At 42.4% G+C, this 26,017-nt stretch overlaps 1 protein-coding gene across 1 annotated transcript in view; it reads left to right on the top strand.

The window, feature by feature from the left end:
- ROR1 (receptor tyrosine kinase like orphan receptor 1) overlaps positions 1–26,017 on the top strand; it is a 171,094-nt gene that overhangs the window by 22,105 nt on the left and 122,972 nt on the right. The window contains exons 3-4 of the mRNA XM_060141926.1: positions 23,984–24,271; positions 24,928–24,958. Of these exons, the coding sequence (XP_059997909.1) occupies positions 23,984–24,271; positions 24,928–24,958 (319 nt within the window). The remainder of the gene's footprint in view (positions 1–23,983; positions 24,272–24,927; positions 24,959–26,017) is intronic.

Here is a 26,017-nt window from a genome sequence, read left to right as displayed (position 1 = left end):
GTAATTTTACTTAATTAAATTTTATAGTCACCAAAACTATCATGGGAAAAGCATGACAGGTATCCTCATCCTTATTTACAGATGAGTAAACTGAGGCCCAAAGTTACACAGCTGACAGACATAAGAGTTGGTATTAGAATCCAGGGCTTCTGATGTGTGTTCCTGGAGTCATGCAAGGTCCAGTGTAAAAAGTTTTAAATTGATACTTTACCTATTATACTCACTAACCCTGGAAAGTAGCTTAATATATTTTAAAAGGATTTTCAACAACTTGGAACACTGAAGAGGTTTGGAGGAGGGTTTTAAGATGAGAATAAATTAACTTCGTCACCCCATTGTCTAAACATTCTGATTAACTGAAGTTTTACTGTATACTAATAATATTGACACTTACATAGATTTTACTATGTACCAGGTACTATTCTAAGTGCTTTAACTATACAAATGCATGGAACTAAGTGTATTATTTATAATTTATAACAGAATTTATTGAGACTAACTTGTGCTGAACACCCTCCCAAGTGCTTTATATACTTTATATCATTTAATCCACAGAGCAATCTGAGGCAGCAGGTATTACTAGAGCCTGGAGGTGTTAAATAATTTGCCCGAGGGCACCTGATAGCAATTGACACAGGCAGGACTCAAACCCAGGTCTGCCTACCTCTTTACTGCCACTCAAACCCATGGTGTGGTGTGCATCTTTCCAATCACTGTCATCTCCAAATATTAATTATGTCACTCAGGCATGCTGGGGCAATGTCTGAGTGGGGATGCTGGCTGGCTCATCATTTGCTTCTTGAGGGACTTCTAAGTTTAACCCTGAAATTCTGGCTGGAAATTTGATTCCGTTCCTGAAAGTGTAAGAAATACAGCTTTCATGTTCATGCACAATTTGCTTTTTCATTTTCCATTATTATCCTGAGACTTACTGTAAATCACACTTTCCCATCAGTCCTGGAGGTTCTGATTATATTCATGGGGTCCAGCTAAGAGCAAGGGCAGTAAATTACTGCCACTTTGTTTGAAAATTTTTTTAGCCACAGTACATTAGCTGCTTTTGTTTGCTTTTCCACTGGTGGTGTGTACGTTTTTATTTCAGAATTGGTGTCTCTTGAATGTCTCATTTGTGAATAATGTAGCTTGCAAAGTGGAAGGATTGGAGAAAAACTATGCAAGAGGGCGTCCTGTTGGCATCTGTAAGATTTTAAAGCATTTATAGCTAAAATGTGTTATCGAGTTCTCTTTTTCTCTCTTTCACACACACACACATGTGCGCGCGTGTGCGCGCGCACACATACATACACTCATAGACACTCATTCTCTGCCTTCTCCTGTTCTCTCCACTCTACATTTCACCCAAAGCAATTGTGAGGTTATGACCAATATAGTGACTAATATCAGGTAACTACCAAGAAATGCCTTCTTCCAGGCTTCTCTAAATATTTTTGTTTATATAAAAGATCGATAGATCAGAGGGCCAGTAGACATGTTTTATTGTAAGTTTCTGTTCTAAATTTCCTGATATTTTCAGTAAGGGAAAAAAAAAGAAAGAAAAAAGAGAAGAAAACCTTTTAAAGGCAAAAATGGGGCTAATAAGAACCAGACCTGAAAATGATTGTCAAAAATAACTGCTTTTCCTTTTTGCAATAGCATTAATCTTCAGGCACCTACCTTTCCGTAGACTCTCGCTAATGGTTTGACTTAATTCTCTTGCTGGGCCATCCACAAATAGAGTGGTTTCTAAAGTGATACTCTAGGTATTTTTAAATTTCTTCTTTGATTTCTTGGTTATTTAGCAGCACACTGTTTAGCCTCCATGTATTTGTGTTTTTTGTGGGTTTTTTCCTGTAACTGATTTCTAATCTCATAGCATTGTGGTCGGAAAAGATGCTTGATACGATTTCAATTTTCTTAAATTTTCCAAGGCTTGATTTGTGACACAAGATGTTATCTATTCTGGAGAATGTTCCATGTGCACTTGAGAAGAAAGTGTATTCTTCACTTTCGGGTGGAATGTCCTAAAAATATCAATTAAGTCTATCTGGTCTATTGTGTCATTTAAAGCTTGTGTTTCCTTATTTATTTTCTGTCTAGATGATCTGTCTATTGGTATAAGTGGGGTGTTACAGTCCCCCACTATTATTGTATTACTGTCGATTTCTCCTTTCATGGCTGTTAGCATTTGCCTATGTATTGAGGTGCTCCTATGTTGGGTGCATAAATATTTATAATTGCTATGTTTTCTTCTTTGACTGATCCCTTGATCATTATGTAGTGTCCTTCCTTATCTCTTGTAACATTCTTTATTTTAAAGTGTATTTTATCTGATACGAGTACTGCTACTCCAGCATTTTTGTGATTTCCATTTGCATGGAATATCTTTTTCCATCCCCTCACTTTCAGTCTGTATGTGCCCCTAGGTCTGAAGTGGGTTTCTTGTAGATGGCATATATATGGGTCTTGTTTTTGTATCCATTCAGCCAGTCTGTGTCTTTTGGTTGGAGCATTTAATCCATTTACATTCAAGGTGATTATCAATATGTATATTCCTATTACCATTTTCTTAATTGATTTGGGTTTGTTTTTGTGGGTCTTTTTCTTCTCTTGTGTTTCCTGCTTAGAGAAGTTCCTTTAGCATTTGTTGTAAAGCTGGTTTGGTGGTGCTGAATTCTCTTAGCTTTTGCTTGTCTGTAAAGCTTTTGATTTCTCTGGGAATCTGAATGAGATCCTTGCCGGGTAGAGTAATCTTGGTTGTAGGTTTTTCCCTTTCATCACTTTAAATATATCCTGCCACTCCCTTCTGACCTGTAGAGTTTCTGCTGAGAAATCAGCTGATAACCTTATGGGGATTCCCTTGCTTGTTATTTTTTGCTTTTCCCTTGCTGCTTTTAATATTTTTTCTTTGAATTTAATTTTTGATAGTTTGATTAATGTGTGTCTTGGAGTGTTTCTCCTAGGGTTTATACTGTATGGGACTCTCTGTGCTTCCTGGACTTGAGTGGCTATTTCCTTTCCCATGTTAGGGAAGCTTTCAACTATAATCTCTTCAAATATTTTCTCAGAACTTTTCTCTTTCTCTTCTTCTTCTGGGGCCCCTATAAGTTGAATGTTGGTGCATTTAATGTTGTTCCAGAGGTCTCTGAGACTGTCCTGTCCTCAATTCTTTTCATTCTTTTTTCTTTATTCTGCTCTGTGGTAGTTATTTCCACTATTTTATCTTCCAGGTCAATTATCCATTCTTCTGCCTCAGTTATTCTGATATTGATTCCTTCTAGAGAATTCTTAATTTCATTTATTGTGTTGTTCATCATTGTTTGTTTGCTCTTTAGTTCTTCTAGGTCCTTGTTAAATGTTTTTTGTATTTTCTCCATTCTATTTCCAAGATTTTGGTTCATCTTTACTATCATTACTCTGAATTCTTTTTCAGGTAGGTTGCCTAGTTCATCTTCATTTATTTGGTCTTATAGGTTTTTACCTTGCTCATTCATCTGTAACATATTTTTTTGTCGTTTCTTTTTCTTTTTTTTGATGGTTGGGGTGGTATGTGTATTCCTGTCTTACTGGTTGTTTGGACTGAGACCACTGGAATTTGCATGTGGTTGGGTTGATCTGGGTCTTGGTGCTGAGATGAGGACCTCCAGGGGGCCTCACCGGGGGTCTGAGGTTCTCTGTTAGTCCAGCAGTTTGGACTCGGCGCTCCCACTACAGGAGCTTAGTCCTGACCTCCAGCCTGGGAATCAAGATCTTGCAAGCTGTGCAGTGTGGTAAAAACAAGAAAAAAAGGATCAGTACAATAACAAAGAATAAAAAATAAAATAAAGTAAAATTAGAAAGATAAAAAATATATTAGGAAAAATAAAAATATAATTGAAACAATTGCAACAAGGTAAAACAAAACCAGAACAGAAAAAAAGAAAAAAAAGTGTGGGGGGGGAACAAGTCAAAAGGAGCAGAACAATAACAAAGTATAAAGAATAAAATGAAATTAGAAAAATAAAAGATTTATTAGAAAAAAATATATAAATGAATCAACAAGGTAAAACAGAGCCCCAACCTAAAAGAAGAAGGAAAAAAAAGAAAAAGAAATAAAAGGCCAGAAAAGGCCTTGGCTATGGGGGGGCTGAGCTTGGGGGGCGTGAGACTTAGGCAGGGGCGGGGTTTAGTGTGGGGCGGGGTCTAGGGGTGACGTTTAAGCATGGGGCGGGGCCTAGGCACAGGACCCATGCAACCAGAAGAGTCCTTGGGGGTGGGATCTAGGCGGGGTGAGGTTCAAGTGTGGGGCATAGCCTGGGCTTAGGACCTGCAAGGGGAGAGGCAGTACGTCCAGAGGGGGGCCTCTGAGGGTGTGGAGCTCCAGGAGTTTGGAGGTAGGGCCCTGGGTGAGGGTGTGTGGGTGGGGTTTAGGCCCATCGCGGTTGCAGGGGGTCTCAGAGGGGGTCTCCGAGTGTAGAGGTAGGGCCCTGGATGGGGGTGTAGGGGCGGGGCTTGAGCTCTGCACAGCAGGAGGGAGGCTCTGAGGGCAGGATTAGGCCCGGGAGCCCAACAGGCTCCCTGGTGCCCAAGTGGGCAGGGAAAGCGCTGGCTGCGTTCCCGTTCTGTTCCTCCGCACCCCCCCCCGGGGGTCTCCCCCCCTTGCCACTGGACCCTTAACCGTGGGTGGGTCCTGCTGGGTGTAGGAACTCCTCCCCTCCCCCAACCGCCCCTCAGGGGTGCTAGTCCCGTAAGTCCGGCCTTTACTTTTGCTCCTCCATCCCACCCTCCCACTCCCTGAGGCCCCACGCAGCTAGAGGGGCCTCAGTGGGCAGAGGATCAGGCCCAGGATGTCAGCAGGCTCCTGGGGGCCCAAGTGGGCACGGGAAACCTGGCCACACTCCCTTTTGATCCTCTGCCCTCCCAGTGGTCCCCCCTTTCCCCCTCGGGGCGCAGGATCCCTTCCCCTCCCCCAGCCGCCCCTCAGGGGCGCCGGTCCTTTCCTGCCTCCACTTCTCCTCCCCCCTCACTCCCCTCACACCCCATGTCCTACCAGTCACTGGGGGTTCCTCCCATCCCCTTAGGTGTCCGTGGTACCCCACTGGTGCCTGGTAGGTGCACTAGTTGTGCGGAGGTGCGAATTCCGTGTCCTCCTAGTCCGCCATCTTGACTCCACCCCTAAAGTGATACTCAGATCCTCAGTAGCTTGCAGTAATTGGCGTGGAAGTTCAGAGGAGATATTTGTTTATGTTGTTCAGATCACATCTTTTGATAAAATGGTGAGAAAGGAGGCCCTGGCAACCCCGAGTCTGAAGGTCTCATGAGCTGGCATTGCCATAATGTTCACAGGATCATCCTAAAGGCGCTAGAAAATAATGATAATTATGCAGGGCCTAGGTGAGAGTGAAAAGTAACTGTTTATTCATGAAATTCGTCAGAGTTTCTGAAGTGGCTTTGGAAAGGATTTCAGTGCATATGATGAGGGAGCTTAAGTTAGAGAATTTTCATCCTTATTGATAATCTATACAATGGTTCTTTCATTTTTTTGGACTTTGTAATAGACACCTCTGAAGGAGACTGCCTGCTTTACAATAGCTCCCCCATTGTGTGAAAACTGCCCCCTGGACCCACTGTGCTGGGCCTTTGGCAGCCATGTTTATATTATGTAACCCACCTCTCTGGGGAGAGTTGATTGGATCAGGGAGAAGACACTTGACCCAGGTTAGGCCAACAGAGTCTCTTTCCAGAGAGTTTGGAATTGGGATTCAGAGACAACCAATCAGTGTTTGTGAGTTGCTGGTAGTAGGGCCATGAGATTAACTTGGGGGCCGTGAAATGACCTTCTGCTCTGTGTGTAGAGAAGCCAAGAAAGCCAGTTTGCAAAAGAGAGGAGATGTAAGCACGTTCATAGAGAAAACCAGAGACTGGTGGTGGGAGGGAGAGTGTTCACCTGGTTTCCAGCAGCTTTCCAGTCCTGGTTCCTGTTCCTCTGGACTCCTTGTCATAATTCCACAAAAAACCCTTGCATCCTATGTTAAATTCCCTGTCCACCTCACCAGTCCCTCCTCACCCTCTTAAACTAGCTTGAGCTAGCTTCTGCTACATGCAGAGTCTTAACAAAGATGGTTTGACTCTCTCAAGCATGTGTTTGTTTGATTACAGAGATGGCCAAGTGAACAACTAGGTGAATGTTCATACTTTCTCTTTCATGATCTTGAAGGTTTGAATTGGAAATGAATCTCAGAGATCTCTCAGTCCTATCCTCTCATTAGACAGATGGGGAAACTGAAGACTATAGATGTGAAGTGATTTACCCAGGATCACACAGCCAAGACTGGAGCCTGGACCTCCATTTCTCAGATAGGCCAGTGCTCTTTCTAGGCTGGTCCCTGGTGCCATCCGTCTATCCATCCAACAAATACGTAATGCACAAGCTCCTACTATATGGCAGGTCATGGGATCATGCTTTCTGTGTTCAACGAACTGACTGTGTGGTAGGATCAAAATTCTATACACTTATTTTCACTTCATTCCATGGGGTTTCCCATCTGAAGGGCACCTGGCTACCTTTGCTAGCCTATCATCAGAGCAAATTCATCCAGGACTCTCTCAGAGTATACTCCTGCCATGTATTCTCTGCCTCTCTTTTTAAATATCTGTAATAATCTGTGTTCATCTCCTATCTCCCTTGGAAGCCCCTTGAAAGCAGGAGCTGTGTATGAATCATTACCTTCACTTCCTAGCACAGACTCTGTCACAAGGCATGTCTACAACAGACATCTGCTATCCTGGAGAATTTATTTCACTCCTTAGAATCTCAAGTGGGGACTGTGTATCAGTTATCTATTGCTGGGTAAAAAATGATCTAAAATTGATGCCTTCCACAGCCATCACTTATTTTTAATATCTCTCATGGTTCTGGGAGTTGACTGGGCTCCGTAGCTGGTTCTTGTTCAGGGTCTCTCTAGTGGTCACAGTCAGATGGTACCTGGGGCTGGGGTTACCTTGAAGGCTTTGTCATTCTCATATCTGGTGTCTGGACTGAGAGGATTTAAACAGCTGGTGGTTGGGACAGCTGGGGCTCCAAGGGGCTCTTTCTCTCTCTCCACGGACTCTCCACATGGTGGCCTCAGAGTAACTGGACTTCTTACATGGCAGCTGAAGGCTCCCAGAGGAACTACCCCAAGAGAGACCAGCAGAAACTAAGTAGCCTTTTCTAACCTGGCCTCAGAAGTCACTCACACGTGTCACAGAGGCCCCACCAGGGACAAGGAATGGAGACACAGACTCTACCTTTTGATGAGAGGAGTGTCAGTGGATTTGCAGACGTTTCTGCATCTCTGCTTTCTACTTCTTCACATCTTGGAGATGTGAAAGGATGCTTTATCCCTGGCCTCAAGGAGCTTGCATTTGAGTCTGGAGCCATGGTTTTCTGGCAACTGCTAGTTTCTGACCCCACTGACAGCTACATCCTTTCCAACTACTTTCCCACTCCTAGCCACAATCACTCACAAGGTTTGCTAATCATGGACTGGTGGCCTAGGAGTTAGTCTAAGTCGGCAGGTAGGGTCAGGGTGTCATTTTATCATGAAATTTTTAGGTGCTGGGAAATATGTTAGGCACTCTGGAAGAATAGACAAAAGGCTCACATTTGGGCCCTGCCAAGAAAGAGTGCACATTTATAGAAGTGTAACTTATGGAAATCGTACAAAGGGGAAAAAGATTTAAACATAAAGGTGTACACTGAAGCATTATTTTTTAAAAGCAAAGAAATAGAAGGGGGAGCTAAATACTCATCTTTTGGGGTAATCCTTTCATTGTGATTTCTACAGCTGGATGTGCTCACCTCCCTCCGGAGCAGATCACAGCATTTTTTCTGGCATCTTCCCTTGTTCCAATTATTTTTATCAGTCTCTTTGCCATCAATACTCTGTGAAGTCCAGGAGAGGTGGGACGGGTACCTCCCTAGTACCTACACAGGTGTTTCATAAGTATTTGCTTATTTTTCTTCTGTTTTCCCCTTCTCTGGACTCCTTCCCTCCCCCAAATGCTTGCAGATTCCCAGCAAGAGGACAGGAAATCTGGGGTTTCTCTCCCCATCCACTGTGCTCTGGCTCTTGCCCATTCTGCCTGACAAAACACAGGGGACCATCGTGCCCCTCTGCCACAGTCACACAGTTCCCACAGCCAGCCCATTTTAAACTCACCTCCCTTCTCCCGAACGCCTTCAACGCCACTGTCTTGACCACACACTTAGCTTTTTTTTTTTTTTTTTTTGCAGTACGCGGGCCCCCGACTGCTGTGGGCTCTCCCGCTGCGGAGCACAGGCTCCGGACGCGCAGGCTCAGCGGCCATGGCTCACGGGCCCAGCCGCTCCGCGGCACGCGGGATCCTCCCAGACCGGGGCACGAACCCGCGTCCCCTGCACCGGCAGGCGGACTCCCAACCACTGCGCCACCAGGGAAGCCCCACACACTTAGCTTTTACGCTCACTCTGACTTGTACTTTCAAATTAGATCCCTCTTCCTTCCTTCAGGATCTTAGGGGCTCCTGAAGGACAGGGACCATATCTCTTCCTTTTAAAAAATCTTACCTATTACTAAGCATCACCTCCTTTGGAAACTCTTCTCTGACACCTCTGTCCCAGAAAGCAGGTTAAGTTTCCCTCTCTTGTGGTCCTCTGTCACGCTAAATGTACTCGGATCACACTGGATCATGATTGTTACTTTCACTGTTTGATTCTATAGCCGGGCGGAGACATATTTGAGCATAGGCGCTTAAATCCATTGGTTCATTTAGTCATCAAACATTTTCTACATCTCTCCAGAGCAAACCTGTGCTTGATTTAAGGTGCTTATAACAATGAAAAAAGCCTGCTCTGATCCCCAGTGTTCAGTCTTGTGTGTTTGATTGTTGCCACTTGCTACTAAGAAAATATTACCCACTTCAGTTTTCATTCCAGATGGCTTAGTACTTTTCTGGTTTCTGGAAAAAGCCAGAGAGCCAATAATCTCTAATGTTTGAGGCATTTGGTTCCAAATTTGAGGGCAAAACCACTCCATTCAGAACAGAGGACATTCGGGTGACAAGAACTTCTCTGATGCACTGCCCTACTAACAGGAGATCTGAGATGTGGTTAGGTCAGCAGATGCTTTCAAAATTTGAAACATAAATCCTGGACAGTGAATGGAGAGGGGAGGAAAGAGTGGTTTGTGTGCCCTTTCATGTTCCCCGAAGTTTATTTTCTGGGGAAACCTGAGACTGGGATATTGGCCTTCGTGGGATGGAGTTGGAAGGCTGAGTGGCACACAAAGGGACTCGGGTCCTGTTCAGTTAAGATGTGACTTTAGGAAACTGAGAGGGTATAGCTGTGCGGTCCCCACAGGAAGAGAAACTCCTTGGCCAGAATGGCAACCTATTTTTTGGAAAACCACTCAGGCTCTACTTAGAGCCATTGAATGCTTGAGAATTTGTTCTGACTGGCCAAGCTGCTCTTCACAGCACGACAGTGGACATACAGTGACTCGGTCTCGGAAGGCCCTGAATGTGGCTTGGTTCTTCCTCACACAGGGCTCCCTAGCAGGGCTGAAAGTGCATCTGTTGCCTTTGCAACGGGCCCGAGCCCAAGAGTCAAAAGTTTTTCTTTTTGTTGTTTTTAAGTTAGAGCCTTACTAAGTTATAGTGAAATGAGGTAATAGCTGGTGGTTTTGCTGGTATTATTTGGTTTGGTTTTGGAGGGCTGGGAGAAGCTGCTAGGGATGCCTTGGGATGTAGATCTATCCTGTACCTGAAGAATTCTTAGGCCTGTGAATTACTTACCGTTGTAGCATTCAGCTGAAAATGGGTGGCGGGGGAGGAAGGACAGGAGAGGCGGGTTAGTTAAAAAAAAATGACCATGTTACAGTTGAAATGGATGAAGACCTAGGGAGTCAGAAACAAGACTGGGACTATTTCTCTAAGATGCAGGGACCAGTTCTCAAGCCAGAAACCTTGTATCCTTGTGAATTTCAGTTAGAAGAGGATAATCATATCAAAATCAAGTCATTGTTCTTATGGTTAAGTGTGTTTCTGCTCATCATTTCTAAGTATTCGTATTATTTCCAAATTTAAATGAAATATGCACACAGGATCAACATGAAGTAATAAAGTGATACGCCCAAATAATAAAAATGGTTCAAACATCACGGTCAAGAAGAATGGATACTCAAATGAACCACCAAAGTCCACAAAAGTTTATAACCAAAAAAAAAAAGTCGCTAGAGTACCTTCGTTGGCAGTTGCCAACGATCCCATCAGATAACCTGCTCCAGGAGTAAAAATGAGGGAAGGTAATGATCACAGCATCTTTGCATGACAAGGAGGTATCATCCAGATGGATTCAGGTGAGTTGATGGTGGAAGAAGTTCTTACTGATACTAGGGTATAAAACAGTAAATTGAGATGGGACAAGTTGGGAGTGGGAACAGAAGGAGGATGTTGGGGAGAACGGGGTCCAATCCCAGCCCTGACCTAGTTATGTTAAAACCTCTATAAGCCTTGGTGTCTTCTTTAGGCGAGGCTAGAAAAACCTACAGACATGACAGGGTTTTGGAAAGGATAAAATACAGTAATATATGTAAAGTGCCTGATAGAATCAGTGTTCAGCACATGTTTATTCCCCTCTCCTCCTACCTTTATTAATTATAGCTGGGACACAAAGTAATCTAAAGCCTGGAGGCCAGCCACTCTCATTCTTTGTAAATCTTAACTACTTAAGAGGAAAATGTAGTTTCCCTGAGCTTTTAAGGGTCTATTTACGTACAATTGACCTACTTGTAAAAATGACCTATTCTTTAAAACAAGTCTCTAAATAGTAGGTGTAGTTTCTATGCTTCCTAAGGAAGAACCTATAAAGGTGGCTCCTTTTTCATTAGTCCAGATTTACAGGTTTGCTCTAAGTGCACATTTGCAGAACCATTTCTGATGTATGTGAGTTTCCTCCCCCAGAAGGAGCTGCTTCGTTGACCATTTGTTGTCTTTGATGCTATGGACATGCTTTTTGTTTGTTTGTTTGTCATAAGCTTAATTTATTCCCCTTAGAGTCCTCTTCTTTATTCTGAGATAATGCCCCCACCTACTGCTTTTGCTTTTTAAAGGTACCTGGTTCACTGTAGCTATGGACACTCTTTAAACCTGCCCGTGTTACATAGAGGTCACAAGGCTGAGCTCAGCTTGATGCTTTAGTATTTGAACTTTTAAGAAAATGTGAGTGTTGGCTTTGCTGGGGTTTTTTGGTTTTTTTTTTTTTTTGACTTTTAACCATCATGCCCCCTGGTCTACAGCAGCTTTGTTCAGCCAGAAAATGTTTATCTTCATCGAGCCATCTCTTTCCCTGACTGAAGACGTAGGCTTGAAGACTGGCCAGTTCAAGGCAAAAGTCTTGGTTGGAGATGTGGTTTCACTCTTGATCAGTCATGTGACCTTAGGCAACGTGCTTAATGTCTCAGCGCTGGTTTCTTCTTCTGGACAATGAGGAATGTAGTAGAGAATCTTCCTGGAGGTTTTGAGCAGTAAAAACAGGGCTTAGCAGGAAGCCAGGTAAGAATAAGTGGTCAGAAAGTGGTAGCTATAATTGCTCTAGCCAAGTGTTCTACATTGACATTGCCTGCTGAGGAGAATCATTTGGGGAGCATCTAAGAAAATGCTAATACCTGAACTCCACCTAGGATCAATTAAATGTGAACTTCTAGGGGTCAGACCCAGGTGTCAGTGGAGTTTTTTTTATTATTATTCCTTAGGTGATAGCGATGTTCCATGAGGGCTGAGAATCTCTGGCTCTAGCTCCCTGTAGTGAATGTTTTTGATGTTTCAGAGAAGGATGATCTCATTTAACCTCAGCAACACTTTAGGGTAACTAGAGAGTTATTAGCCCCATTTTACAGTTGAGGAAACTGAGGCTAAGGGAGGTTAAAAAAAACAGCAAGTGAGAGGTGGTACTCAGATGTGGGGCCAAGCAGTCCAACTCCAGAGCCATGTTCTTAATTACCATGCCGCATTTCATTGTCCCGAATAGCGCCTCGAGTGAAGCTCATCAGTGGAAATTAAGATCCACCAAGTGGGGTCATCCGGTGGTCTCTGGCTCTCTCCATACCTTCAGCTTACCGACCTCCTGCTCTCCGTGTGTTCGGAACTTCCCAGCAGCCTCCTGTCAGATAACGAACTGCGGTTATTCAGAAGTCCCCTGCTATTTCCACTGATTTTTATTAAATGCAGCTTGTGGCTGTGAGTCAAGAATGTGCAAGCCGATTTAGATTATGTTTTGCATTGAGTTTATTAAGATAAAAAATATTTCCTGAGATAGTGAGTCAGAAATATTTATGGTGAAGTGTGCTGAAAGTGAATGCAGGTTGATAGCATGAACAGAATGTTCTCTCAAAGTCAAATGCGATGACCTAACCATGTTTGGCAGCCTTCCTTTATGTTTAGCTAAGCATTTTATTTCATGTCGGGAACCCCCTCCCTCTTCTGAATAGGATCGGTCCTGAAGGGGACTAGCATTTGGCATGTGCCTCTTTGATACTGAGATGCAGGCCCTGAGCCTAATTGTGACTGGCTCCCTGGCTGACTGGCTGGGTTGCCATGGCAAAGGACTGTTAAACTTTTTATATCTGGGTTTCTCTCACCTGTCAGAATGGCAATATAACTCTTGGCCCCGCCTCCCTCCCGGGGAGTGGGGGGGAAGGGGAGGGTACTTTGAAAATTAAGTATAAATGTTGGGAGGGATTTGTGAATGGGACATCTTGTCAAATGGGTGAGTAATAAATGGGGTGTCTCCAAAGCTCATTTGCCTGAAACACACTTGAGCCTTCCATTTACTTAATCAACCAGCATTTATTAAATGCCTACGAAGTTCACCATCTAACACGTGGAGTGCTGGGGGGACTACGAAAAGGAGGAAATAGAGTCTCAATTCCCAGAGAGCTCATAAACTAACTTCTTTTTTCTCGCAGCTCACTTCTTAAGTTGATTAAGCGTCAGGATGAACAATGCCTGTGGTGTATTTAAAAAGCTCCCTCTCCATGATGGCTTCCACTTACAACGTAAGAAACTGGTAGTGATGAGTTGTTCTCCGTACCAGTGGGTATTGTCTCCTGCTGGATGGACTCATTAAAAAGGGCAAGACTATTCCATAGTCCTGGTCAGGGGTAATAGGAAACAATGAAAGACTAAAGTGTGGGTTTACTGGGAAACGGTGCATTGGCTAATATTACGGTCTCTTGTGTCCAAAGGTCTGGGTTTGGGTCCTGGCTCTGCCACTTTCTAACTGCATGACTTTGGGCAATTACTTAACCTCTCTGTGTCTCATTTCCTTATCTCTGAAAAAAGGGTAAGAATAGTGTCTACCTCAGGATTGTTTTCAAGATTAAATAAGTTAATGTGTACAAGGTGCTTAAAATGGTGCCTGGAACCTTGTAAATGCTCAGAAAAATGTTAGCTATGATCATCACTTTCTGTGGGTAATGGAGGAAATGGTGGTACTGAAAGAATCCTGGCATTTTCTTTTCATACATTTTAAAAAGCATAAATATCTTTTTTTTTATTCAGAGTCCCAAACTTTTGCCCAGACCTACAAAAATCACTTAAGATTGCCCCCAAATCCCAAGTTGCTTATTCAGAAATAGAAAACAGACCATGCAAGCCTAGCTTATGGTATTCAGGACTTGAGCTAAATCATTTTGTTCTGAGAACCTCACACTGGTCCAATACCCATAGGGGTGGCAGAGGGCAGCTGTGGAGTGTGAAGGAAAGAGCATTGAGCTTGGAGTCCAAATCCTGGATTTAGCTTTGATTAGTTGGGACAGGTCTAGGATAGGTCTTTAAGTTCTCTGAACTTCAGTTTACCCATCCTGATTGTGTAAAAGCAATGGTAAAAATTCTGGGGCCTAAGCATGAGTCAAAACAGTGGTAACAAACTGTACTAAACTGTACTAGAAATTACTGTATTCTCCACCACCACACACTTATAGTTTAGAAAAAAAAAGCCAAAATTGTGAATCACTGTATTGTACACCTGTAACTTATATAATGTTGTACATCAACTATACTTCAATTTAAAAAAAAGAAAAGCCAATTACACTTAAGAATATCTTTGATGAAGCAGCAAAAATTATTAACTAAATCTTGACCCATGAGGTACATGTCTTTTTTAATATTTTGTATGGCAAAATGGGAAGTATACATAAGCAGTCGTGCTGACTGGTGAAACACTATGGTTGTCACAAAGAAAAGCATTTTATTACTTGAAAGAATGATTGACAATCAAACTATGGTTAATTATTCTCTAAAATAAACAAAACGAGCCTGACACTTGAAGGAAACAGGAGATAGTATTAGTTGCCAATAATAAAATTTGAGCTTTCCAGCAAAAATTTAAAATTTGGAAAACTTTTAGCCACCACCAAGAGCTTGACAGTTTCCCAATCTTTACTAATGAGATAGATGGTGATACTAATGAATGTGATTTTTCTATATTACATGATTAAATGTGTTCATATCTGGAAGATCTATGTAACTCTGAACCAATGTTTTCTAAATGAACAGGGCATGGTGTTAAAAAATCACACATGGATAAAAGATCTGTTCAACGTGCAAGATAAATCAATCCATTTTAATATAACAGATTATGAAAAATTCACTAGTATGGTTTCAGATTTCACATCACAACTATTCTTTAAGAAACTACCATTTGTCTGCTGGAGAGGGTGTGGAGAAAAGGGAACCCTCCTGCACTGTTGATGGGAATGTATTGGTTGGTGCAGCCGCTATGGAAAACAGTGTGGAAGTTCCTTAAAAAACAAAAAATAGAGTTACCATATGATCCAGCAGTCCCACTCCTGGGCCTATATCCGGAAAAGATACATGCACCTCAATGTTCATAGCAGCACTGTTTACAATAACCAAGACCTGGAAGCAACCTAAATATACACTGACAGATGATGGATAAAGATGTGGAATATATGTGCAATGGAATATTACTCAGCCATTAAAAAAGAAAGAAATAATGCCATCTGCAACAACATGGATGAACCTAGAGATTATCATACTAAGTGAAGTAAACCAAACAGAAAGGTAAATATCATATGATGTCACTTATATGTGGAATCTAAAAAAATGATACAAATGAACTTATTTACAAAACAGAAATAGACTCACAAACATAGAAAACAAACTTATGGTTACCAAAAGGGAAGGGGGGGAGGGATAAATTAGGAGTTTGGGATTAACATATCCACACTACTGTATATAAAATAAACAAGGACTTACTGTATAACACAGCATACTATATTCCATATTTTGTAATAACCTATAATGGAAAAAACTGAAAAAGAATATATATATATAACTGAATCACTTTGCTGTACACCTGAAACATTGTAAGTCAACTATACTTCAATTTAAAAATGTCAAAAAAAAGAAGAAACTACCATTTGTCAAATTTTGGTTTAGTATCAAAGAATACTATCCTAAATTATCTGAGAAGGCTATAAAAATACCCCTCTCTTTTCCAACTGTATGAAGCCAGATTTTCTTCGTATACTTCAACCAAAACAACATATCTCAATAGATTGAATGCAGAAAGAGGAGAGTCCAGCTGTCTGGTCTTAAGCCAAATGATAGATCAATGACAATAGAAAACAGTGCCACTCTTTTCACTATTTGCATGTGTATCAGGAGGTGCAGGGGGGAATATAGTTATTTTTCATGACAATATTTGTTAACAAGTAATGAGATTATTTTCAAATAAATTAGTAAACAAATATTTTAAAATTTTCTCTTGGGGGTCCTCAATATTTTAAAGAGTGTATAGGGGGTTCTGAAACCAAGACGTTTGAGAACTTCTGTCCTGGAACAAGGACTCTGGAGCCAAAATAATTTTTTAAAGATTTTTTTTTTAAAGAATTACTGTTTTTTAAATTAATTAATTAAGTAATTAAAATTTATTTTTGGCTGCATTAGGTTTTCATTACTGCACACGGGCTTTCTTTTAGCTGCATTGAGCGGGGGTTACTCTTCGTTGTGGTGCACGGGCTTCTCATTGCGGTGGCTTCTCTTGTTGCGGAGCACGGGCTCTAGGCTTGTGGGCTTCAGTAGTTGTGGCATGTGGACTCCGTAGTTGTGGCACACGGGATCTAGAGCGCAGGCTCAGTAGTTGTGGCGCACGGGCTTAGTTGCTCCGCGGCAGGTGGGATCTTCCCGGACGAGGGCTCGAAACCGTGTCCCCTGCGTTGGCAGATGGATTCTTAACCACTGCGCCACCAGGGAAGCCCTAAAGATTTTCTTTTAGAGAAGTTTTAGGTTCACGGCAAAATTGAAGGGAAGATACAGAGATTTTTTTGTATACACCCTGCCCCTTTACATGCATAATCTCTCCCGTTATCAACATTCCCCACCAGAGTCGTACATCTGTTAAAATTGGTGAAATTACATTGACACACCATAATCACCCAAAGTTCATAGTTTACATTATAGCTCACTCTTGTGTTGTACGTTCCGTGGATTTATACAAATGTATAATGACATGTATCCACCATTATAGAATCAGAGAGAGTATTTTCACTGCCCTAAAAATCCTCTGTGCTCTGCCCATTCATTCCCCCCACCCCAGTCTCTGGTAACCATTGATATTTCTACTGTCTAAAGTTTTACCTTTTCCAGAATGTCCTATAATTGGAATCATGCCATATGTAGCCTTTTAAGATTGGCTTCTTTCACTTAGTAATATGTATTTATGCTTCCTTTATGTGTTTTCATGGCTTGATAGCTCATTTCCTTTTAGCACTGAATAATATTCCATAGTCTAGATGTACTACAGTTTATGCATTTACCTACTGAAGGACAGCTTGTTTGCTTCCAGCTTTTGGCAATTGTGAATAAAGCTACAAACATCCATGTGCAGGGTTTTGTGTGGACATGTTTTCAACTACTTTGGGTAAATACCAAGGAGTGAGATTGCTGGATCATATGGTAAGAGTATTTGTATTTTTGTAAGAAACTGCCAAACTATCTTCCAAAGTAGCTGTAACATTTTGCATTCCCACCAGCCATGAGAGAGAGTTCCTGTTGCTCCATGTCTTCATCAGCATTTGGTAATGTCAATGTTCTGGATTTTGATCATTCTAATCGGTGTTTAGTGTAACTCATTGTTTTAATTTGCGTTTCCCTGATGACATATGATGTGAAACATCTTTTCATATGTCTCTTTGCCATTTTTCTTCTTTGGTGAGGTATCTGTTAAAGTATTGGCCCATTTTTTATTGGGGTTGCTTTCTTATGGTTGAGTTTTAAGAGTTCTTTGTATATTTTGGTACTTTATCAGATGTGTCTTTTGCAAATGTTTTCTCCCAGTCTGTGGCTTGTCTTCTCATTCTGTTGATATTGTCTTTTGCAGAACAGACATTTTAAATTTTAATAAAGTCCAGTTTATCATTTATTTATTTCATAGATCATGTCTTTGTTGTCATATCTAAAAAGTCATTTCCATACTCAAGATCATCTGGGTTTTCTCCTATGTTATCTTCCAGGAATTTTGTAATTTTGCATCTTATGTTTAGGTCCGTGATCCATTTTGAGTTAATTTTTGTGAAGGGTGTAAGGGCTGTGTCTAGATTCATTTTTGCATGTGGATGTACAGTTGTTTCAGCACTATTTGTTGAAAAGACTGTCTTTGCTCCTTTGTGGTGACTTTGCTTCTTTGTCAAAGATCAGTTGATTATATATAGGTAGTCCACTGGACTCTATTTCTGGGCTGTCTATTCTCTTTCATCGGTCTATTTGTCTATTCTTTCACCAGTATCACACTGTCTTGATTACTGTAGCTTTATAGCAAGTCTTGAAGTTGGGTAGTGTCAGTCCTCCAGCTTTGTTCTTCTCCTTCAGTATTATGTTGGCTATTCTGGGTCTTTTGCCTCTCATATAAACTTTAGAATCAGTTTGTCGATATTCACAAAATAATTTGCTGGGATTTAGACTGAAATCTAAATCAATCTAAATCTGAATCAATAATTGTTTTGTCTCACTTCTACTTACTATGTGATCTTGGATGGCTTTTTTACCATCCCTGTGCCTTAGATATCTCATGTATAAAATGAGGACAATAATAATGGTTTGTAACAACACCTGCCGTGGTAATAAGTACCCTTTAGATGTTAACTATTATCATCATTATATTGTATCATCATCATTGTCATTGTCACCATCATCATTATTACTAGTACCCCCACTGGGAGACATAGTTCATTCAGAGACACAGAGCTAGAGGTGGAGTCAGCAGAATTGGAATTTTTTCTCTCTCCAGCCAGATTATATCCCACCTCCCACTCACCAGTCTGCCATCTCAACATTTGTGGTCCACAAAAGCAGGGAAAGAAGGATGAGAAAGCTTCCACAGCTCAAGCACACATTGTCAGAGGTATTGAATAAAGCCACTGAAAAAAATATTGTTAAAAAACAAATTTCAAGTGAACAAATTTTTTAAATCTTATTGGTTTTATTCAACAATTCATGAATCAGGCAGCATCCCATCTAGCAGATAGAAAGGAGTTCTGAAGAGCTGTACAAAATGAAAGACTTGTATAGGCAGAAAGGGGCAGAACAGGGTTGTTCCTAGCAAAGAGTAGATTGTTTGTGGCAAGGTCACTTTTAGGGCACAGCAGGGGTCTATCAGGCAGATCACCTCACTGGTGCTGACTAGGTAATTCCAGATTGATTGGTTTAAGAGTCCATTCCTGGGAGAGGTTGAAAGTGTAATTAAGTTAGGTATTAAGTCTCGGTTTGGTGATGTGGACTTAGCACAAGTGACTCCACTTTGGGCCTTTTTTTTTTTTTTTTCTTGCAGTACGCGGGCCGCTCACTGTTGGGGCCTCTCCCATTGCAGAGCACAGGCTGCGGATGCGCAGGCTCAGCGGCCATGGCTCACGGGCCCAGCCGCTCCGCGGCATGTGGGATCTTCCCAGACCGGGGCACGAACCCGCGTTCCCTGCATCGGCAGGCAGACTCTCAACCACTGCGCCACCAGGGAAGCCCTGGGCCTTTTTTAACAGTATGAATAGCCAGGCTTAAACGTACAGGCCAAAATGCTTTTTCTGGCATTCAGACTCAGTCAGTACCTGCTATCTGCTGTCGACTGAAAAAACTGCACAACCTAAAAGCTGACAATTGTTTTATTTGGCAGACTTACTGAAGACGTAAGCCCGGGATACAGCCTCTTAGGTAGCTCTCAGGGACAGTTTCAGAGGTATGGGAGGAGCCAGGACATATAGGAACTTACCCCCCCCAAAAAAAAGCCCCCCAAAACCAAATGAACAACAACAACAGAACCAGGTAGTCAGAACATCAAAAGATTACTGCTAATTAAAGAAAAACCAGATATCTCAAGTTAATGAATGAATTTAGTGCTTTTCTGTAGGGGAAGATGCAAGAGCCTGGACTTAATGAAATTATTCCTTTGCTATGCAGCTTAACTATCTAGGGCCAGTAATCTCTTTTTTTTCTCCATCCTGAATCCTTTCAGGATGTACCATTGGGGTTGGGGGGGTGGTAGAGGAATTCAGCTGTAGTGGCTGACGGCTCAATGGCCGCCACATCTTGTTTACTGATATGGCAGGCGGCATTCTTAGTCCACACTGCCATCCAGTGCTTCTGTAGCTGAGGCCCATATGGAAATTTACACTATTTCAGTAGGTGCAGACCGCACAGGCCCATGTAATAGATCATGACTCCAAAGCCCAGTTGCAGCTAGGTGGTGGCAAACTGGTATCAGGTCCAGTTTACAGATTTCCTCTGCCCTGGGCTGCTTCGCTGGGATGCCCAGGTGTTCTCTGAAAGAAATGACTAGTCCATAACCTGCAGTGGTCACGCCAGTGCTGGGTGTAGAACAGAGAGTGGGTCCCCTAGTGTGGCCCATGAGGCTGCTCCAGGAGGATCCAGATAGTTCTGGGAAGAGAATGGATCACGGCCAGAGGCTTGTTAACAACAAGGCTGATAGCAATGATTCAGACATGCGTTTTTATTTTATTTTATTCCAGTCACAAAATGCTTTCGTGTTGTTTAGGCCAAATGTGTTTCTGATGCTTCCAGTCTTTGCCAAACTGAGGACCAGATCATTTGCTTGTTTTACTTATTAAGTGAGCAGCTACAGATGGCAAATAAATTGAACATTATTCTTTATCACTAAAAAGTTAGAACCAAATTCCCTGTGTTTATGGCAAGGCTCCTTTGTTCAGTAGACACAAAGATTTGTTTACATTTCCTTTGTTCTCCCTGGAAACATACTGCCTGAGCCAGCTATTACACTGATTTCAAGATGCCCTGTAACCCTTGTTTTTTTTTTTTTTTTTTTTTTTTTGCGGTATGCGGGCCTCTCACTGTTGTGGCCTCTCCCGTTGCAGAGCACAGGCTCCGGATGCGCAGGCTCAGTGGCCATGGCTCACGGGCCTAGCCGCTCTGCAGCATGTGGGATCTTCCCGGACCGGGGCATGAAGCCATGTCCCCTGCATCGGCAGACGGACTCGCAACCACTGCGCCACCAGGGAAGCCCCCTTGTTTTTGTTTTAGGTAGATATGATATAGAACTTCACGGACAAATTAACCACTCTGTCCTGCAGTGTGTTAGTTATGTGATCTTGGGCAGGTGGCCTCATCCCTCGGATCTGTTCTGTAAAGTCAGGACTGGACATGGCCAGGAAACCAATCAGTTCGATGGATAATCATTCCCCATTTTTAGGCATAAGTTATTTGTGAGGAAAAAGAAAAGAAAAAAATAGCTAATATAATAGCAGAAACTTTCACATGCTGTTTGCTCCGTGCCAGACCCTATTCAAAGTACTTTCCATGCATTAATTAATATAATCCTCACAGTAGCCCTATGAGGGAGATATAATTATTGTACTAATTTCACAGGTAACAAAATTTGAGACACAGAGAGGTTGAATAACTTGCCCAAGGTCACACAGCTGATAAGTAGCAGAACCAGGATGCGAATTCAGACATTCTAGCTTCAGAGTTTGTGAGGGTTGATTTCATCTGGTGGATCAACCCGTACTAATTTGTTTTCAAGAAATTTGAGTACACCTTCAGAGAATACTTGAAATACTCCACCCAGTTATAGAGCTCTCTGTCTCTGGGCTAATTTATGTTCCTAGAAGAAAAAATTTGAAGAACTGTGTGTCTGTGATTGTAGTATCATGCAAAGTAACTGGGGTTTGGAGGCAAAAGAAACAGTTTAAAGTTCCAGCTCATCCTTTTATATTTTACGCTATGAGGGCTTGGCCAAAAAGCTTGCTGGGATTTCAGTAGCAACTTCCTATGGGGGAAGAACCAAAGAAATAAAGTAGAATTGACTTTTGTTTTCTTGACGAAAACTCAACAGTCATGTCAACCTCTGAGATGCACAGGTAGACACTGTCATCCTGGCCTCTGGGGAGTGTGGTTGATGTTGGCTGGCTTTGATATTTAAAGGAGGTAGAAATCTGGGAGAGGGAGCCAGGCTGTGGGAGTACCTGAGTGACGGCACCTCTTGCCACTGTGGAGACCTCTCTGAAACCGTGCAACTCAGATTGGGACTCGAACCCACACACCAGGACTCGAACCCTGCCAAACCCAGGTTAGGACTTGAAACACAGTCTTTTAATTGAGATCACACACCTGGTCCCAGGACTTAATGAAGCTCAGGTTCTTGATGTCTTGTCGCAGAAAGACTTCAGTGAGAGACAAAGTGATAGGTGAGAAGTGGATTTATTTAGAGAGAAACAGACTTCACAGACAGAGTGTGGGCCATCTCAGAAGGTGAGAGGACCCGATACATGGGGTGGTTAGTTTTTATGGGCTGGGTAATTTTATATGCTAATGAGCGGGAGGATTATTCCAACTATTTTCGGAGAAGGGGCAGGGATTTCCAGGAATTGGGCCACCGCCCATTTTTTGGCCTTTTACGGTTAGCCTCAGAACTGTGATGGCACTGGTGGGTGTGTCATTTAGATGCTAATATATTACAGTGAGCGTATAATGAGGCTCTAGGTCCACTGGAAGTCGAATCTTCTGCCATCTTGGACCTAGTTGTTTCTAACATGGTCATGTCCTATGGCTATGTCATTTTTTTTTGTCATGTCCTATGGCTATGTCATTCTTTTAAAGGCTGTGCCCTGCCCCCTTCCCTCCTGTTTCACCTCCAACTCAAAGCTGGACCCATGCTACAGAAAGGACAGGAAACAGGAGGTAGCCTCAAGGAGAAGGGCCTATCAGAGGATATCAGGTCAGTGAGGTACCTGGCTTCTGGAGGGAAACCATAACACCAGCCAGAACACATAGCTAAAGGTTAGACCCATGAACCAGACAATCCTGGCTGGAGTTAGGGGAAGATCACAGCCCTGTGGGTGTGTGGATATGTGTAAACCCCAGCTCTTCTTTAAGGAAGAAGTTTGAATTCTGTCTCCCCTCCTCAGTGTGACTCAGGCTACCAAAGCAATCGGATGGGGTGGAAAGAGCTAGGTTTTTGAGCCAGAGAGAGCTGAACCAGCCTTTGGCTCAGCTGTGTGGCCTTGGGCAAGTCACTTAACCTCTCTGATCCTAGGTCTCCTCATTGTTGAGCAGCGATGACAATTCCTCCTCCCTTGTGGAGTTATAGGGCAGGTAAATACTAAAGTAAAGCCCCTGGCATGTGGCAGGACTTAGAGTCTATCTGTTCTTACTACTGTACTAACCAGCTTGGCTCAGTTGAACTTTGTTTAGGTGCTAGGCTGAGCCTGAGGACACAAAGTCGTTAGTGCTAGAAGCTTTGGGCACAATGTACATCTTACTGTGTGACCACAGGGCAAGTCAGCTAATCTCTGAGACATCTCCCCTGCAGCTGGGCATCATGATACTTCCTGTGCCTTTCCTACCTCACAGGGTTATTAGAGGATAACAGGAGACAGAGTAAAAGGCATTGCACAGAAGTTGTTATTATTATAAAAATAATAGAAAACTGATTAATATATATGAGTGCTTACTTTTCGCCATATACTAGTTTAAATGCTTCCCATGCCTTGCCTGATTTAATTTTTATTTTTTATTTTTTTGCTTTTCATCTGATTTAATTTTAATCCTCTCACAGTTTTGCCAGGTAGAGGGGGTGGAGCAGGGATTCACTACTAAGGATCTTGGGGGTACTTTCTGGGATACTGATGATGTTCTGTTGTTCTATATCTTGATAGGGGCATCGGTTACATGGGTACATGCATTTGTCAAGGCTCGTGGGGCTGTGCAATTAAGACTGATACATTTCATAGAATATAAATTATATCTCAATTAAAAATTGAATGCATAGAATAATATATTGTAATGGGTTGCGGTTGACATGAGTAACATTATGGAAATCATTTCATTGCCTCTCACCACTTTGTCTGCCAGCAGCCTGGCCTTCATAACCCTTATTATATCATCACTGACAGGAAGATTTTCAGCATCCTTCCCAGTCTTGGGCCATGTGGATATAAATATATTGCTCCTACCTTTCCAGTTTTTCATACTTTCTCTCTTATCAAAAGTGGACAAACTGGTAGGATCTTTGCCAGAATGTTAAGAGGGATGTCATTTCGGGATGATGTAAATTTTACTTCTTTTTCTTTTTCACTGTATTGTTTGAGTTTGTAACAAGAAGCATGTATTTTTTTTTTTTTATACTCCGAAACACAAAAGCTCATCTTGTCTTGGCCGAGAAATTTATCCATGGGTACCGCATTGTCATTTGAAAACTTTGGGTTTTATACCATGGTTAGTAACAAATTTCCTTCCAAGCAGCAGACTCTATGGGTGATTGTTTAGTAGTCACAGGGTCTCGGTAAAGGGATGATTTCAACCATCCCTTGTCTGTCTCCACCATGCCGCTCCTGTTCAGTCTCTCTGTGGTCTGGGGCACACAGAGTGAGTTTGGGTTGCTTGGAGGTACTCTCCAGCAGTCTGCCCCTCTCACCTGCCTGCTTCTCCCTGTGCACAGAGTCTTACCTGGCCCTCGATGAACCGATGAATAACATCACCACGTCCCTGGGGCAGACGGCAGAACTGCACTGCAAAGTCTCTGGGAATCCGCCTCCCACTATCCGCTGGTTCAAAAATGATGCACCTGTGGTCCAGGAGCCCCGGAGGATCTCCTTTCGGGCAACCAACTACGGCTCTCGGCTACGGATTAGAAACCTCGACACCACAGACACGGGCTACTTCCAGTGCGTGGCGACGAATGGCAAGAAGGTGGTTTCTACCACTGGAGTCTTGTTTGTCAAGTTCGGTAAGCGGCTTCCTACTGGGGATGGGCTTTGGCCCTCAGCCTCCGCGGGGGTGAGGAGGTCCTGGGTGTGCCCAGCAACACAGAAGCTGGTCCTCTTGTACCCATTTTAGAAATAAGTAAACCAAGGCCCAGCAGTTAAGTACTATGATCACGGTCACCCAGCCAGTAAACTGCAGAGCAGCAGGGTCCAGATAGGTCTGACCTCAGCCCCAATTCTAAGTCACCGCATCAGTGAATTCTTCTCAACAAGAATGTTCCCTGTCCAGAGAAGTTGGGAAGATTTCCAGCACGCAGGCCCCTTTTCTGTCCAGCTGCCATCACAGACCCCCGCCTGCTGTTGCAATGAACGTCCTCATGCTCATTCAGCCTCCCACTGAAACTCACTGCATCTCGTGAGGATGCCTACTCTGACTCATTTTTTAGCCCTTGTCTTAGCATTTTTCAGGCTCTGAACTGTGGGATATAGACACAGTCTCACTGGTATGTTTTTTCATAGAGGTGGTTGGGGGAGCTGGAGCAAAATAATAAATTCCAGAAAAATAAATATCACCTCGGGGTGGCTGAGAACTTTAGTCCGTAATGGTTTGACTGTCCTGATGTTCACCCTCCTATAACCCAGACTGACTGTTTCTTTTGTTTTTCTTTCATTTCTTCAGGCCCCCCTCCCACTGCAAGTCCAGGGTCCTCGTAAGTACTTAGATCTTCTTTCTTGTCTTTTTTAAGCACTTCTCCAGAGTTGCTAGGGCAAAGGCAATGTTGTCCTCTGCTTGGGTCAAAACACTGTGTTTCCAGATTTCATTCCATTTTGCCCTGCCCTCATTCCATTTTGCTTTTTCTTTGATATGAAGATTCATAGGAGACCAGCACTGGCAGTAATCTCAAGCATGGTAATGTTGATTCTGAGCAATCAAAGCAAAAAGTCTACTTACATGTACTATTTTAAAATTAAGCTAACATTTAGTTACAATGGGTTTGGTAAAATCAAACAAAAAAAATGAAACACTGCTGGCTTAGGAACCTATACTCTAGTCTTTGCTTAAAAGGCTCTGTTCTCTGTTTCTGCAAATATTTCTGATGCTTTAGTTATTGAACAGGTCATCTGTTGGGTGATCACTTTATTTTTATTCCCTTTAAAAAACTCAGGCAGAAGTTCTGACTCACCTAGGAGAAGAAAGCCCTGTGTCTGGATGAGAGTTACATGGAAGTTTGATTCATTTTGAGTCCCTTATTAATAGAGTCTCAAGATTCAGTTTCTTTAACTGACACTATTGTTGATACATTTTTCCTTTTCTGGCTAAGGGAATCTCTTCTTTCATTGTAGGAGCATTCACTTGGGATATTTTTATTTATGTATAATTTTTATTTGGGGGGGAGACCCATTTATTAAAACCCTTGCTCTGCAAGAAAATATATTCCATATTTTGTAGATTTCTGAAGTAAAACTTGCCGGGTTCTGCTATGAGAGCATCAAAATGCCTGGCCTTGACTAAACCAATGGCAAGTACAACAGCCGCTTAATTTGCTCTAATCCTCTCTGCACCTCTTAATTACAGTGTGGGATATTTAAATATATTTGTGTGTTCCTGGAGGCCCAGTGGCCCACAATCCCATTAATAAAACAGGTAACGGGTAAAAATAAACATTGGCTTTCAGCCACACTGTTCTGCTATTTCATCAGCCAATTAAAGGCAACTGTTAAAGAGTCTTTAAAATCACCCAAGTGCTAACTGCATTCTACTTGCTCAG

Source organism: Lagenorhynchus albirostris, chromosome 2 (assembly GCF_949774975.1).
Source record: "Lagenorhynchus albirostris chromosome 2, mLagAlb1.1, whole genome shotgun sequence".
Classification (NCBI taxonomy): Eukaryota; Metazoa; Chordata; class Mammalia; order Artiodactyla; family Delphinidae; genus Lagenorhynchus; species Lagenorhynchus albirostris.
The sequence above is the reverse complement of the archived record's forward strand: the minus strand, read 5'-3'. Positions and strand labels throughout refer to the sequence as shown.